This window comes from Leptinotarsa decemlineata, unplaced genomic scaffold (genome assembly GCF_025532065.1).
Source record: "Leptinotarsa decemlineata unplaced genomic scaffold, Ldec_3_MD MMD2_tig00001719_RagTag_RagTag, whole genome shotgun sequence".
Taxonomy (NCBI): domain Eukaryota; kingdom Metazoa; phylum Arthropoda; class Insecta; order Coleoptera; family Chrysomelidae; genus Leptinotarsa; species Leptinotarsa decemlineata.
In genome coordinates this window covers 8,214,456-8,232,540 of record NW_027412569.1, presented here as the reverse complement: position 1 = coordinate 8,232,540, position 18,085 = coordinate 8,214,456, and the positions used below count along the sequence as shown (strand labels likewise).

The window sequence follows — 18,085 nt, the reverse complement described above, 5'->3', positions numbered from 1 at the left end:
TGATTGTTACAAGATTGGTGGTTGAATGTCCTTTCATGAAACTGTGTTGATTTGGGGCTAATAATGTTGCTGACATGACAATAGATTGTCTTTTCAAGAAGCATCTTAAATACTTTGCAAAAGTTGCATATGAAATTGGTCTGTAATTTTTCATCTCACTTTCATCTCCTTTTTTAAAAATTGGGCAGACTTTCGACATTTTCCATATTGATGGTACAGTTGATGTTTTCAGGCATATATTAATTAGAGTTGTTAGTGGTTAAACCAGAGCTGAGACACAATCTATAATGATGTGAAATATGATCAGGTTCCGCAGGGTATGATAAACATCTTCAATACTTCAAGTTTTTGATTACTAAGCTCTTGGTAGGACGATTATGGCGACTTTTTGATAAAACAATTTTATTATTTGCACGTGTTGGAGATTTGGCCAAAACAGACTGGTTAAATGACAACTAATTTGACAGATGTAGCTTCATCGTGAGGTCATATTTTTTTTTGTTTTGGAGCGAGGCAATGATGGTCTCAAAACGTCTCCTTTTAGGTTTCCAAATTCATTCATTCATTCATTCATTGCAACACTTTGTTGATACTGTATAGAAAGGTATTATAAAACTACCATAAAGAGTTACTCATAACTCAACCATATTAATTTCATCTGATCTCTCACGAGTGGCAAGAAACAAACGATCCGTTCTTTTCCGAATTACAAAACTCTGCTCGACTTAAGGCAGCGTTTCCTAACCCGCCGCCTTGGCCGACTTTGATAATTGTGCCGATTGGGCATGCATCAGTGGTTCAGTTAGCGAAAATTATGAAAAAAATCATGAATTATCGTGAGTTACAATTACGGAAACCTCCAAACGAAGCGGTTGCGTGGAAGACACTAGTCATTAAATCGAAATCGAAAGTGAAGATTACACACGTAGAAGTCTCAATGGCTCATTAAGAGTTTAATTAGTTTTTATTATGTCGACCTTGACTCTGTTAATTGATGTGTTAGGAAATACGTTGGATTGTATGTAGAGTTTGTTTCACTTGTACTTTTATTCATGAATTTTAAAGCAGTATATTTGGGAAACGTAACTGATTCTATTGATAGTGGTAGTAGTATTCCGAATCTAGAACGCATTTCATTATTTTGCCCACGTGAAAACTCTAGCCAAATGAACTATCATAACTTGCCATTCGATTTGGTGATTAACCGTATTTTCTTCTTGTTACAGACGAAAAAGAACAACCCCAACCACATTAAGAGACCCATGAACGCCTTCATGGTTTGGTCCCAGATCGAGCGCAGAAAAATCTGCGAAGTCTCGCCAGATATGCACAATGCGGAGATTTCGAAAAAACTAGGCAAGCGATGGAAATTACTGAACGATGAGCAACGCCAACCCTTCATCGAGGAGGCAGAAAGGCTCCGACAGTTGCATCAGAAAGAGTACCCAGACTACAAATACCGCCCTAGAAAGAAGAGCACCAAACCTTCCCCCAAGACAAGCCCCAATAAGAAGGCAAAGAAGACGCTCAAATTGCAAAAGAATGACACGAATAACAATGCCACGGTGAAAGAAAAGATATTCGCCAGGAGGAGTTCTGTGCCAGAGACGGTCGCCTCGAAGTTGAAGTTCAGGCTGACGAGCACGAATAACATAGAACAGAGGGGTATGTCGGGAGTTGTGGAAAGCCAGGACATGCTGAGGCAGAGTATGCCCACGCAACTGCCCCAGGTGAGCTTTTTCGCCAAAGTCCCATCGAGCCCGTCCTGCGAGACTCCAGACTCACCAGAAAGCGCGACCATCTACGATGACTGGGTTAACAACTTCAGCGGGTCTATAGTGAAGGACGAGCCAGAGGACAGGCTCTCGCATACGCAACTCCCTACCACCATCGAGGACCTGGACAGGATCGACGACCTGCTGCACTTGGACGGCATCGATCTGGATGACTTCAGCTTCGAAACCGCCTCCAACAGTTCCGGCTCGCATCTGGACTTTGCCTGTCCTCGTGACATCCCTATGTTCTCAAATATAGACAGTCCCTGGGACGACATGCAAAACGGTGACTTTATGATACCTTGAAAGAGACGCTAAGACTGTTCTTTGAGATTTCTCTGAATGGAGGCACAATCATTGTTGAATCTTGGGGTACGTTACAGCCTCAGTTTATGATGATGGCTACATCGACAGTTTTTATATTGTTATAAATATTCTTAACCCCGATTATGATCTCATTTTGCGTTTATTATTTCGTATTTATCGTTGTACGACGTATTACCGGAATCTACCAGTTTTTAAACGAGCAGTCATTTTAGATTAGGTGTTAGGCAGCGGATAATCTTTTGGAATAGGTCTAAGTAGGGTGCCTACTCGCTGATCCAGTTGGGCCGTAATGATAAAGAAGGACGAAGGCTCGTTTGCCAAGCCGAAAGGCAGTAGTGCGTTCCCATACCCACGTAGTTATTGTAACCACAACAGCAATAAGCGCTATGTACAAAGTATACCTAAAATACCCATATATTCATATACGAGTAAGAAATATTGTTTGAACTTTGCTGACACTAATGGGTCCAATAACCAACCAAGATCTGCAAGTAGGTGCTCTGTTTAGCCACTTTTTGGCGTGTTCCGAATTGATTGGACTTTAATAGTGCCTAGCTCAGTACTTTTGTCACCGGCATGCCGGGATTAGTTTTCTACATTTTGAATACTGTTGACCTCATAACATGGCAACAGAACACAAAAACAGGCTGTGATTCATCTGTTTGATGACCAATATTTTAGTTGTCAAAAGTCCGTGTAGTCTTTTATGGTTCTGCCGCTGCTTTTTCATTATCAGTGTTATCGTTCTATTCCGTCAAAATAAAGGGGGCCAGTAACTGGACCTCTTCATCTTGGCGATTACTGTACGCTGTATGTGATGTGTTGGTGCATTCAACTGATTATTATTATTCGCCTGTGTAAATTTTGGAAAATTGTTTCACCTGGAACTAGGAGGAGAAGTTCACGCAGTTTCCTACAGCCTGAGCCAATCAGAATTAACCAACTTTACAGTTTCAACACATTAGCTCCTCCGTATTTCAATCATATATTTGTCTGTCCAGAATTGTACTTAAATTCGAAAGTCAAAGCACTGTGGGTGGTAGTAGATATAAATCGACGCGAATCGATTTAGAGTCGATACAAGTCGGTTTGATAAGTAGTAGGCTAGGATTGTTTGTGCAGCTGTCATCTGGGTTCATACACGCGCTTTTTGCAGAACGACGACTTTTCACAGGCAAACTGTAAACGATATGGACTAGACTTTCTGTAGCTTTGTGTAGCTACAGTCTTCACCACTCCCAAACTCATGTCCTGACCTAAAACTGTACAGTCCTACGCAACGTGAATTCCAAATATTTTCCAATTATTTGTACCAGTTGATCTGAAATTTTGGTAAATATTTGGGCTTCATGCCGAGGGTTTTTCATAGTTTTCAGAACGCTTCTCATTCTTCGGTTCAGCTCCTTTGTTGTCGAGTCAACGCACAAACAATAGTGTAAACAGTTCTAAAAAAGTTCAATATTCTAGAGTAGCGAGCAACATCGATATTCTTGTAATGAAAATTATGATATTGGAGGGCGATACAGTGGTCCTTCTCGTGCTTTCAGTGTACTAGAATAACTATTACTATTAGATGGGACTGTCCGTATATTATATATAAGAGTTTTGAAATTTTGAAATTTTAAGAGGCCTGCCTGTAAAGTATGAATAAAAGTAGAGTTAGTAAGCTGGTCAGAATGACAAATGCCCCCATATGAACCGGCACATTTCTGGTGCTGATCAGCTTATTTCGGTGTATTTTTGTACCCAATGATTGTTTATATGCGGGACGGTTGTAGTCTCTTTCAAGACGTACTGTTGACTGATTTAGATGTAGGTTTTTCTAGAGTACTGTGCTTACTGTCTCTTTTTTTCGCGATCGATCTTTGGTTTTGACGTCGTTTTGAAAACTAGGACCTTTCAACTGATCTCGCATCTGTACATAATCTGTAAAAATTGCTCATGTAAAAATTGTTTTTATTGAAAGTACTGTTTATCGCGATGGCTTTGGAAAGTCGCAGAAAATGACTTTTCGGCGGAGTCCAACCTTGTCGAATTTACTGTCAACTGATCCTCAGACCAGTTGACTTTTTTCTTGCCCTCGATCTAGTCATTTTCTGGAGATTTTTCACCGCTCTCGCATATTATGCAATCATTTGCAATAAATATGTTTAGATCTCTGAAAGATTTTTGGTTCTTGAATTCGACTGGACATTTTCGTGGAATGCTTCGATTCAAGACCAAGTGATTCACGGCCATTGGCGTACCCAAGAATTTTTCTCGAGGATTACGCCTCTGGTGATAGTCAAGCTGACGATTGTAAAAAAAATGTTGATTTGTCGCATTGTTGTCTTTTTTATTCTGGCGGACGAATTAAGAGATTAAAGTTAGCAATATTTTTGCATATTTACTACCTTGGTGTATCATATTTCCCCGCATTTTTGAATCCCTCATGTATTATATTCATATTACTATATTGAAGTTATTATATAGTGTGTAAATTTTGTATTGTACTTGCTGTTGAATATATTATTATATGGCATATGACAGTGTTTCCTTAATTAACTAGCTTCCTTCGCTCTAATATCGTATTTGAAAATGATATAAGAGTTAAATGATCAATGAAAAATGTTTCGCAAAATGCTGAAATTTATTTTGGAGTGATTCATTTTCGATTCAATCCAATCTTCAGATTCAGGCAGATGTCAGTTAAATTCTCTCAGTTGAGAAAACCTTGCAAAATAGTTCATATTGGGAATCTAAAATCATCTCTAAAGTTGATTTACAATGAAACACGAACCATGCTACTCCATAAATACCCACCCATTCAGAGTAAAAGATACTGAAGGTAAGTGAATCTATTTATTATACATTATGAATCAATAAAATGACTTTGTAATAAAATTATAACTTTATCGTACCTATTGAAACAACCATAAACTGTGTACATGATCTTTTGAAAATTTGAAAAGAAATATCAGAAATAAAATTATACCTGAGAATTATATTTTAATTTCTCTTGACGTGGTATCTCTTTTTAATTACATTCCTGTAGACCTATTGATCAGTATAATTAGAATAAAATGGGAAGTCATTTCAAACTTCACCACTTTACCCATATATTAATAGGGGAGCCCAAGCGGAGATTTCGGGATTAAGTACCTCCACCAAATATGAGCCCCATATATAATGCCGCCTGTGAGGGATAAAGGATCAGATTAGTAAAAAAATATAGATCATCAGAAATTCTCGAGTGCGTCAGATTAAGGTAGGGTGAGTTAATTACCTGCTAAAAAGGGTATATTCCAGTAATCTGACAATTTGAGAGTAACGTAACGATAGGGGAGGGCAGCAAAGTTGTAAAAAATAACGTCATTCCGACATTCTCGAGCGTAGCTCGAAATCTAACGATTTCCGCAAGCCGAAATAACAAATTTCGTCGATAAAGTTTAATGCGTGCAGGTGTGTGATACCTATATTTCCCGAGTTTCTATTCCTCTATTCTCCATTCACTTTTTCTCTATCTATTACTCTCTCATTACGTCCCCACTCAGATTTCTGTTGCCATGCCGCCATCACAGCTGATCACAGAAACTCGTTCGTGATCAATTAATTGATGGATGTAGCCGTTACTACGTGGTAGGAAATCATAATGAAGAAAAGAGAAATTAAACTTTCTTTTTTTCACCACTTTTATTTGTAACTAAACTTACTGCAGTTTCGTCCTTTAAGGACATTTTCAAACTTATATATTGTATAAGTTTGAAAATGTCCTTATATATTGTATAAGTTTGAAAATTTCCTTATAGGACGAAACTGCAGTAACATTAGTTGCAAATAAAAGTGGTATAAAACATAGAAAGTTTCATTTCTCTTTTCTTCATCAATTGATTATAATTTTTTAAGCATTTTTTAAAAATTATTTTTTTATAAATACGATTATTCTTCTTAAAAAACTTACACTTATTTATTTGCATTCTATTTCCTGAGCTTTTCAATTAATTGAGTTCAATGAATTGAAAAAATAAAATTGTCAGATTAAGCGAATCCCTCTAGATAATCGTCAGATTATGAGACAGCACGTCTAAAACAGAAAGATGAACCATATATATCTTAATCTGACGCGCCAGAGTATTTCAAAATGGCGAGTTTTTTTGCACATTATAATAATGGCCGCGAGTTTGCGTCAGATCGAAATCGTCAGATTATTGAATGAGAGCTTTTTTTTGTCGCACTCAAAACCCCCTTGAAAAATCTGACGCGCTCGATTAATTTTTTTCTTTTCACTTCTAACCCTTACGTACAACCACCCACATCATGCAAACGATCAGAATAACATACCAACATTATTAAAAATACGTAGGACATTGATGCTATCAATATCTGACGCGCTCGAGTATGTCCATGCAACAGTATTTTTTTACATATATAAAAATCTATAGCCGCTTCCCCCACCGATGAAAAGGTATATATTATATAACATTTTTTTCTTGTTATCATCTAAGCTTTGCAACCTAATATGTCCCAATGACGCTCGAGTAAATCCGCATTTTGCATCGTGGGCTCCCCTGCTATATCTTTTCATGGAAGTTTTCGAATTCTGTATAGATTCCAAATATTTTTGTTACAATGGATCTTTTTACGAACACATTTTTGGGTTGGGAATGGGTAATTGTATGATACCCATTTGTACAGACTTGGTCATGGCAGAACTACAAAACATATGCATAAAAAAGTTGTCATTTTCATTGCCTTTTTTCAAAAGATATTGTTACTTCCATTCCAAAAAAAAACTAACTGAAATATTGGACACTTTCCACAGTTTTCATCCAAAATTAAAATTCAATCTAGAAATGGAAGAACACAATTTGGTAGCATTTTTAGATTCCAAACTAATCAAAGATGTAAACCGAATTTTAAAGGTAAACTTAAATTATTTTTCGAAACAAAATTTTCAGAGTAAAATCAACATTATAAGGAATTTGAAGTCAAGAGCAATTGCGATATCCAATTCTGAATTCCATAACAAAAATCTCCAATCAATTGAGAATTACTTAGTAACAAATAATTTTCCTACAGACCTTATTAGAAAAATAATTGAAGAAATAAATTTCTCCTCCCAAAATACAGGGGTGAAACCCAAATATCACAGAATTCCATTTGTAGAAAATATATCTGATAAATTTGAAAATCTACTCAGTACCGAACAAATTAAAGTGGCCTTTTCAAATGAAAATACAGTTGGAAAGCATTTATTCTCGAAATAAAAAACAAAAACACCACAAGAAATACAATCCAATATAGTGTACAAATTGAACTGTGGAAGCTGTCACAAATGATATGTTGGTCAAACCGGACGGTTTCTTAAAACACGAGTTTCAGAACACATGAGAGACTCTAAGAAACTGAATAGAAAAAACACCACAGCTTTCATTGAACATGCAAAATAATATGAACACATTTTTTATTTTGATCAACCAACTATTCCAGATGTTCAACCACGTTTATCGAAAAGACTTTTGAGCGAAATGATACACATCCTCAAATGCGATAGTGTAAACACTAGAAGAGATGTCGATGGCCTTAGTACTGCATATTTCAATTTGATAAGTAAAATACCGGAATAATTTACCCTTTTTCAATTCTTTTTCTCTCTGCCATTGATTAAAAAACAGACACCAGCTTATCAGAATTGGGGATAAAGTCATTCGTTTGTTTCATGTCATTTTATGTTGGTATTGTCTCGGAAATTTTAGTTGTTTTCAATGTCTTTTATTTTTTTTTTAATATGTATCTAATATGTGTGATGGTTTTTAGAATAGTAATTTCATCAACACGAAAAAACTACTTTTCGGTAAGTAATGTAATTAAGAACCCATTATTTCTTGTGAAATTGAAACGATAATAATGTATACGTTTTGTAGAAGGTATGTATGAAAATTAATTGTTAGAAAGCCCTGAAGAAGATTTGATTGAATTCGAATCGTCGGAAAAAAAACAATTGTTTTTTTTAAGAGAAAATGGAGCCTGTTACCCATCCAACCTTTTTTCAGAAAAATTATTGGATTACTTAACTAGTTATTCTCATTTAGATGTTCATTTTTTGTCTAACGTGAGCAAACGCGGCACCCAACTCGTGGACAGCTTTCTCATGTCTAAATGTTAATTTACTTTGTGAAAAACACGTTCTTTGGACATGTTCAAAACCTCTGCTATCTCTATCACTTCAATTCGGCGGTCGTCCAGTACCATTTGGTGAACTTTGGCGATGTTTTCGTCGGTAGTTTGCATTTATTGGACGTCCCGAAAGTTCATAGTCTCCTAAGCTCTTACTGCCACGTCAAAATTCATCTACCCAAAATTTCACTGTGGTATATGATGGTGCAGAGTCCCCATATACAGAATCCATCTCATCTTTGATTAGGGAAGAAGTATTGCCTTTCAAAAAGAAATGTTTAATGACAGCTCGATACTCGATTGTGTCCATTTTCATACCAACACTCACGTTGAGTTCGGAAACTTTTCAGAGCACCCTCGTAAATGTCAGGAGAACATTTTTTTAAAATTCAAAACTATTCATATAACACCTGCGTGAGCATCTGTAAAGGGAAATTTTCATTTCATAAACGTACCGCTTGAAATCAAAAGGATCATAAAACAAAATCCCAACTTTCTACCTATTCACGCACTTTAAATATTATTATAGGGCTGCTTCGGAACACAATATATACCTATTTATGATAACTTAGGGACAGAACGGCAGGGCTTTTGTAATGTAATTGAGGATTGGATTATTTGCGTTTTGTTTTATAGCCCTCAAAAGTAGTTGTAAATATATATTTCTCTATCCTGCTCACGTCATCAACCCCAAGAACGATCAAACAAAATATAGATGAATATTAAATAAAGATATTTTATTACTGGAATGAAATGGATAATGTTTCACCAACATTTATCATACACTTCATGATGTTGTTATATCTGTTGAGTATGAATATAAATCAAATTGATTTGAATTTTAATTATCCTTGAAGCTTGAAGAAACGTGACAAAAATCAACAGGACTATATTTGAAGTTGAACAGTTGGAAGGTGGCCAAGAGTGACCACAAACTATGATTGAAATGATATTTCGAATATTGCAGAGTGGCTGTACGACTTAATAGAGCAGATTTTTTTGTACGTGGTGATACCAGAAGTACACGGCACAAGAAAGAAAACACAATTTTTTTGGTAAAAAGTATTAATTTTTCAACATAATCTCCTTGCAGCTCTATACATTCTTCCCAACTACGTTCAATGAGTTCGATACCGTTTTTGTAATAAGAAATGTCTTGCTCCTTAAAATAGCCATTAACTTGGATCACCCTATATTTTGTAGCATTATCAGATGCTCCATGATGAGCAGATTTCAACAAAGTATAAAAATATGGTCTGAAGCTTATGGTTCGGGAGCTACAATTTATTTGAGTTGAAAACTAGCCACTTTTGTAACAACGATTTTCAGAAAAGATAAAAAAAACCCATTTCAACAATAGTATAGAGGGCGAAATATTTTGACATATTCACATTTGATCTAACTTTACTTATCGCACACCTAGAGCATGTCACCATTTTTTATATAATAATAATAATAATTATAATAATATTCTTTATTCAGTAGAACACAGCATTACAAAATAAAATGAAAACTATCAAATACGCTACATTTCCTATGCAAACTGAAAAGGCGGAGTTCATCTTGAGCACCTGGAGTGCACAAAGATGGTCTTCCACTCAACCTATGGACAAACAGAAGAAAAGAACAAAAGATCGTAGATAACTAATGAAAATTGAGTGAAACTATAGATATATGTGCTGATTCAAATAACCGCTTTCTAGATATTAGAGGATTTCAAATTTTTTCGAAAGGAGGAGAGTTTCATATTCTTAAAATCATTTGGAATAGAGTTGTAAGTGGTCGATACATTATAGGAAAAACTTCTCTCAAACAATGATGATTTATGGATTGGTGGTGTGATAGTACCTTTCGATCTTATATTAAGATTGTGAACGTCAGTGCGGAACACAATTTTTCTATAAAGGTAGGAGGGAGTTTGGGTAATGATTATTTTGTGATATAGGGTGGAGCAGTGAAGTTTTCGGCGAGATTTCATATTTAGCCACCCGGCTTCTCGTAGCTTATGACTGAAGGGTTGACGCCTACGGATACCGTAGATGAAACGGAGACAATAGTTTTGGATTTTCAAATACAAAGTGGCTCGAGATCCAAACAAAATTTTCAGTTTCCAGATACTTTTACGAACGCATTCCGATATATGCTTTTCGAATCGTAAAGAGTAATCTATCCAGAGCCCAAGATTCTTCACCACATCACAAAACTGTACAGGAATGTTATTGATAGTAACACACACATTTTTTTGGTGAAGAAGTCTGTCATTTCGCCTCCCGAGCAGCGTTGCCTTAGATTTGTTTGGATTCAATGAGAGAGAATGATCTTTGGATATTTTGAAAATTCTATCAAGGTCTTCGTTGATTTTCTGACAACCATTCATTATGTCTGATGGGTGGAAGGAATACATCACCTGAGTATCATCCGCATACATTTGTAGATAACAATGCGAGACAACATTTTTGAAAAATGCTGTGAAAATTACATAGAGAATTGGTCCCAAAATGGATCTCTGTGGAACCCCACATGTCAGTTCTCTTGTTTGAGAAACCCTAGTATTGAGTACAACTCGTTGCTTTCGACCACTTAGATAGCTATCAAAAAACAAAACAGATTTTTCTGATACTCTAATATATCTTAGAATATGTTTCAGCGCAGAATGATTTAGGGTATCGAAAGCTTTCGAATAGTCTAAGAGAACTAGAACAGTAATCATTCCCGAGTCAGTTGCCTGGAAGATACGATCTGTCACATTCAGAAGGGCTGTCGCGCATCTATTTCCTTTTCTGAATCCAGATTGAGTATCCGGCAAAATATTATATGTTTTCAAGAATTTCACAAGTTGATCTTTTATACTTCTTTCTAATAATTTTGAGACAACGGGTAAAATGCTGATTGGTCTCAGGTCCGATATGGATCAATTGTTTGCATTATCAGATGTTCCATGATGAACAGATCTCAACAAAGTAGGATACATTGTGGTCTGAAGCTCATAGTTTGGAAGATAAAAATTATTTGAGTTGAAAATGAGCCACCCTGAATGAACTTCTGTACAATCTGTTACCTTGGTTTCATAGGTGTTTTTGTGAAGTATACTTCAAAAAAGTCTCATTTTGCCTAGTTAAGTTTGAATTCGACATTTTCTTTATTTTGTATTTGTCTCGTTCTACAATAACGATTGCCTACCAGGTGAAATTACAATTGATGTTTCATGTTTTTGTGAATTCTTGAGAAGCAATGGTTTATATGCTTCGCGAACGGATTGAAATAGTGCGTTTGTACTACCAGAATGGAAATAGTGCTAGAGCTGCCGCCTGTATGTTTAGTGATAATCATCCAGGAAGAAATGTTCGACACACATACGTTTCAGAATTATTAAATAAATTTATGGAAACTGGATCTGTTAACAATGAAAAGCATAACCGTTCAGGAGTTGTCGAAGATGAAGCTATTTGTACTGCAGTGTTAGTACACGTTAGACTAATGGAAAATTCGCAATATCTTACTAAGTTATCTTGTGAATCAGGAATCAGTCTTAAAAATGTTTTCACGATCCTTCATAAGTACAAATTTCCTCCATATAAGATTAGACTAGTTCATGAATTGAACTAAGATGATTTCGATAGACATATCGAGTTTTGTGACAGTCTCATTGAACTGATCAACTTGCATCAGAATTTTCTGAATGAAATTTGTTTTTCGGATGAATGTACGTTCATTTTGAATGGAGACGTGAATCGGCAAAATTGTCGATATTGGGGTGATACGAATCCTCATTTATACCGTCAAGTTCATACCCAACGACCTCAAAAAATAAATTTTCAAGCAAGAATTTTAGGTGACTACATTATAGGACCTTCTTTTATCGATGATAATTTGACTAGTGATAAATATTTGGATATGTTGGAGAATCGAATAATACCGTGCATTAATAGGGCAATTGAGGTGGATATGAATTTATTCTTAAACGAAATAGTTTTTCAGCAGCATGGTGCACCTCCTCATTACGCAACTCCAGTGCGACAATTTTTGGATGTTCATTTTCCTGGTCGCTGGAATGGCAGAAGAGGAAGAGGATTGGCAGAGGAGTTCAAAGAGAAAATCTCGATATTTTATTCGTTTCTCCTCCTCTTTTCTGACGATATTCGTCTCGCCAGGAGCTGAAAACTCCACGACAAATATCGTTTTGGTCTGGTGCTCGAGAAGGACTACATCAGGCTTATTAGCTTGTATGAGCCTGAGGGTGGGGAACGAATAGTTCCAATGAATTTGGCACTTCTCGTTCCCCACAATGGATTCAATATCCCCCGGAGCGTAGGGCAACACCGGTGTCTTGTCAATACCGTAAAAGTACCGTAGATGGTAATATAGCACTCTTAGGGCCGCGTTATGTCGGTGGATACAGGTCGAGACCGCATATGCTGGACATGCTGATAGCAAGTGCATTAGGGTCTAGGGCGCCTCTCTGCAGGCCCTGCACCTTGTGTCAGGAACCTCTACACCCATCACGTGACTGCGGTAGACTAATGTGTTGAAGACACCATCCTGGCAAGTCATGATGAACCCCTCAGTTTCCGACTTCAGCCCTCTCGACCTGAGAAAAGCGAACGTCAGGCGCTTGGATAAGCCAAGGTCTCTAATTTTATTGAAGAAGACCCCATGCATTGGCTTATCCTTGTGTCTCTCTGCGGCTTTAATCTTAGCTTTTTGCTGAACGGGTTCCAACTCGGTGACAGAATTGTAGTCACCTCGTTCAGAGTTGAAAACTATACCGAGTTCATCAGCTGCTCGGGCAGCTGCCCTAAGGAGAAATACTCCAATTCCTGCTCTCTCATGGTCACGGACCATGCATAGAAGGGGATCCAATCTCCTGACGACTTCACAGGCTGTATCCAGTACCATTCTGTCATGTAGACACTCCAAACTCAAAAGTCCACGGCCTCCCTGTTATCGAGAGAAGTACAACCGTGGAACGGACCATTTGGGATGCAAACTCTTACAGAGATGCATCATTTTTCGGGTCTTTACGTCGAGTTGATACAGCTCCTCCCGAGTCCACTTCACTACTCCAAACGAGTAGAGAAAGATTGGAACGGCAAGCATATTTGTTGCAGCAACAGTTCCGATGATCAGATCTGTCGAGAGTTTTTCACTGCTGTTACCTCTTGTGAGTGGCGTTGTTCCACCTCGATGAAAGTATACGTCTCTCCGTCATCAAAATGGTGTAGGATGCTTCCATCTACGAGCTGCACATCCTCTCCGTAGTCCCCGCATCGTCCTCTTTTGAGATGAACCGATGCACATTTGTCTATCCCGAATTTCATACCGATAGCATGCGTGTATTCTTCCACCACCCTCAAGGACTGATGGAGATCCCTATCTCCAGAGGCATAAAGTTTAAGATCATCCATATAAAACAGATGGGTGACCTTGTGCCTCCGGTTTCCGGGGATGCCACAGTTATACCCTCGAGTATTTCTGAGCACAACGGATAATGGCAATAGTGGGATGCAGAATAAAAGGGGACTGAGGGAATCACCCCGAAATACACCTTTTCTGAAAGTGACCCACCCTGTTTGGACTCTTGCTTGACTAGATGTTATGGTGAAGCGAGTTCGCTATAGTGGTATCAGTTGTTCAATGCATCTCACTATGTTGTCGGGTACCACAAGGCATCTGAGCAAATGCCAGATGAGCTCATGCGAAATTGTATCAAATGCCTTACGGTAATTGATCCAGGCCATAGAGAGGTTACGCTTATATTGTTTCTAGTCCTGCGTTACACATCTATCGATGAGCAGGTTCTCTTTACATCCAGCGACTCCTCTCTTCGACCCTCTCTGCCCATATATCCGTTCGAACACTCGGTCAACTGCGGTGAGTATTCGTGTGTATAAGATGCTTGTAAACAACAATATAATGAGTTGAAAACTCTGGCCAGATGGCGGTGGGTGCTTGGTAGTTTTTTCCACCAATAAGTGTTCAGTCCATCTGGGCCTGGAGCAGCAAAGTTCTTGGAACCCACGAGGGCTCTTCGAACATCATCCGGGGTAATCGGGTTGCGCAGTTCATTGAGCTCAGGCTGTCGAAGCTCTCTGTTGAAAGCTTCGAACTGAGCTAGAGCTGGAGTGTCTAAGTTAAGTGGCTGCGGGTGTTCATAGATATCCTTTCAGAAGGATTCCACCTGATCAGCGGTCGGCGGATTATCCACAACACGTGGAGGCTCTTGGAATAAGCGAGAAGGCAGTGCTGTTTGGTGGTCAGCAGCACGCCTTATTATTATTATAATTTTTTTTCACCGTTGTGTGCGCTGGTCAGGCCCTATTCCTCGAAGCCCCGATACATTCGGGAGGGCGCGCCAGCAGTATTATTATTATTATTATCATTATTATTATTATTATATGAAGTACCGAAGAGAGTCTATTGTCATTCAACAAGTCTTGTAAAACTGGCACAAAATTAAAGTTGCATTTGAAATAAATAAACAGTTTACCTATTTAATTAATTATTTGCATCAGTTTATATGAAGAAAATAAGAAATTTGCAAGAAACGTATTAACTTGTATTGGTTAACCATAAATCCAATCACTACACCTGGCTGTTCCGAGAAAAAAAATCCAGTGAATTCCCCGGTGGAGAATGTATGATTATTTTTAACTCATGAGGTATTGAAAAATCCAGTCAACTGTTTTATCCCTTCACACTTTAGCGGGACTGATTCTCGACATGCAAATGTCACTTCAATAGGAATAGATAAAGCTATCATTTGTTTTTTTTTTCTTGACGGAGTGGAAATTATGAAATATGATTTACATTGGAACGAGTGTAACTCATTCCGAATATAATTAAAACTTAATAATGATTATTGCATCAATTCTTGAAATGTCAAGGTTGATCAACACTTGATCAATAGAGTGAGCAGCTCAAAGTTGAAATTTTTTAAGAAACGTGATAGATCAGTAATATTTCATAGCAAAAGTTCATCGAGTGAATCGATAGAATTGTTTTCAATCTAATCTGAAAGAGAAACGAAATTTTTTATCTTATTCTGTACTTCACACGTTTCAATAGTTGGAAATCGGGGAAAAAATTAAGTATTTCGAGATTATATGATTGTGGATATTGGCCCACTCATTGAACTATACAGAGGAGTTTTAAAGTCCTCTCTGGTTTGCCACAAGGTCAAATTATATGGTGAAAATGTTAGTTAGTCGATGATTTAATTCCATTTCTATGTAGACGTTATTAAAAAAATTCACAATATTGTATTGTTTCACAAGCATTTAGATTTTATGATGACGTTTTAATTGTAAGTGTGATATTATTATGCTACAGAGGGGATCCCAAAAATACCTTATTCCTATAGATCTACATGGTGAAGGGTCAGGATGTGACGTTCACTCTAGATCACTAAGCCTAAGGATTGAGTGTGGAATGGGAAAAAATAATAGCGTGGTTCAAACAGAACTGGCTGGTATCTCAATCGCCACAAAAGAAATATCCAAGAAGGGAATTTCTGGCAAAAACATAAATCAATCTGCACTGATAGTAGACAAGCCCTATTAGCCTTGAACAGATTTAGCCAAAGCCTGGATAGATAATACCATTATCCTGAGATGGATTGAAGGGCACGGCATTGCCGACTCTTTAGCCAAGGAAGCGGCTGGACTAAGAATTTTAGGACCCAGTGACACCTACGTCCTGATGACTACGGCAATTGCGGAACTAGCCAAACTTCAGACCCATGCTCAATCCCTAAAGAGATAGGATTGAATCAAAGGATGCATTCTTGCCAGACTCACCCTGGGCGACCATGGGAAGCTGGCGTCGAAGAAATATCTGGCGATGACCAGGAAAAACCTAAGCTGAACAGTAGGATCTTTGAGTGGCCACTGTCAACCAAGGAAACACCTCCATAATATGGGACTAGTGGACACACCTCTATGCGGGATGTGTGAACAGGAAGATGAAACTGTCAGGCATGTCCTATGCGAGTGTCCGGTGTTATCGTCAATAAGAGAGTGTGTGTTCGGCGAGTCTTGGTCTAGCCCTGCCGATTTATAGAATATGTATCCCAGTGAAGTGTCCATCTTCCTGGAAAGGACAGGATGGACGATGACCTAGGAGGACAACTCCTCGGGAGGATGTACAATAGGTCACATGTGGCCTACGTGCTGTGGGCCTATAGTCACCCGCCCTACAGATACAGAGATCTATGACATCAAATATTAAGGTTGCTCTTCAAAGAATCCTTGTTGAAAATTAATAAATGAGTCTTGAACTTTGAAAACAAAAGTGATTGAAATAAGTTATATGGTATGTGAATATCATATGGTTTTTTCATAATGTGAGATCACTGATAGTATTTTCATTTGGTGTCATGAAGTGTCCCATGGTGTAAAGACCTTTAATGTTCCCAAATTCCTGAGTAATGCACATGCAACGGATTTTCTGGTGAAAATTCAACAGTTTTCGAACGAACCTATATGCCAAAATCCTCAGTTACTTCTCTAATAGTGACAATCTTCCATAACAATTTTTTTCATTCGTCCACATTTTCATCGGTTATTGACGTGCTAGTTGGTACAAGGCGAGCGTCGTCATTCACTTGTAAACAGTTTTCGGTAAATTTTCGTTTAGAGGGCATCCGGCGATTTTGAAAAAATGTTTGAGTGTTCTTACGTATTTTGATGCGTAGATTACGAATCCGAAAGAAAAAAGCAGCGCTCTCCCTCATTTACAAATTTACGGCCCTTCAAAGTTCAGAAAAGTTTTCACTTCGAAAATGAACATTTTTCCTTCAAAAAACTTAATTTAAAAACGAATGCTTCTCTTGCTGACATTCTTCTATTTTTAGGTTAGTTACTAGTGACATTTTAGAAAAAAGCGGTTGGTATTTGCCGCCGCCTACTATTTCAAATTCGTAAAACACCACCAAAAACCACCTTAAAAACATAAAATACAAAGATATGTAACCAAAAAGTAGCTCCGTACATTTTTTAACATCTTCATTGGAAAAAATGTTGATTATTGAAGTGAAAAGTGTCAAAGGAGGAGGAATAAGGTGTGAATAAATGCTTGTGTTTTTAATAGTTTATTCTGTGAAAAAGAAGGCTGAAAAGTTACCTTTTTCTGAACTTTGAAGGGCCGTAACTTTGTGAATAAAGGAGAGCACCGCTTTTTTCTTTCGAATTCGTAATCTACGTATCAAAATACGTAAGTACACTCAAATTTTTTTTCAAAATCGCCGGGTGCCGTCAAAACAAAAATTTACCCACTTTTCTTACTCAGAGTTAGTCAGAATACAATCATCGTATGCTACTGTCAATATTTCAAACATTTTCTGAGCACTCAATTTCATTCTCACACGAAAGTTGATGCAAATTTGAACATTTATCTTATATTTTCAGAAGGCCTCGTATGTTTGACTAAAGTTCTTTGAATTCATTCATGTCGTCTCGTCTTTAACTGCGCCATTTGGTAAAGTTATAGCTAAAGTTTTTTATTGTTCAACCTGTCTCTCGAATAACTACTGTATACACATGAAAAGAGGGACACTCTGTAGGCATACTGAATTAATCGTCCCGCGAAGTTTCATATCTCACATTACTCCTTCCTTATATCCACGAAGATATTTGAACACTTCCACATTACAACCCCATAACCCTCTGGAGTCAGCGGCTGGCAACTCCGATACGCGGCATAAACCGGCCTCATATTTGCTTTCTGGTAATTACTCCTAAAGAGCCGTACTACGATATTCCATCTATAGCAGGTATTTATTTATTAAGTACCCATCCTACATGAGGAGATCTCATTAAATATTTCAATTT

The 18,085-nt window shown here is 37.5% G+C and overlaps 1 protein-coding gene across 2 annotated transcripts in view; it reads left to right on the top strand.

The window, feature by feature from the left end:
• The window catches only part of LOC111503321 (uncharacterized), a 33,872-nt gene extending 29,247 nt beyond the window's left edge, over positions 1-4,625 (top strand). For both annotated transcript variants that reach the window (XM_023157603.2, XM_074176400.1), the window contains exon 2: positions 1,227-4,625. In XM_023157603.2, coding sequence (XP_023013371.1) covers positions 1,227-2,081 — 855 coding nt within the window. In that variant the 3' untranslated portion in view covers positions 2,082-4,625. The remainder of the gene's footprint in view (positions 1-1,226) is intronic.
• Positions 4,626-18,085: the final 13,460 nt, after the last annotated feature.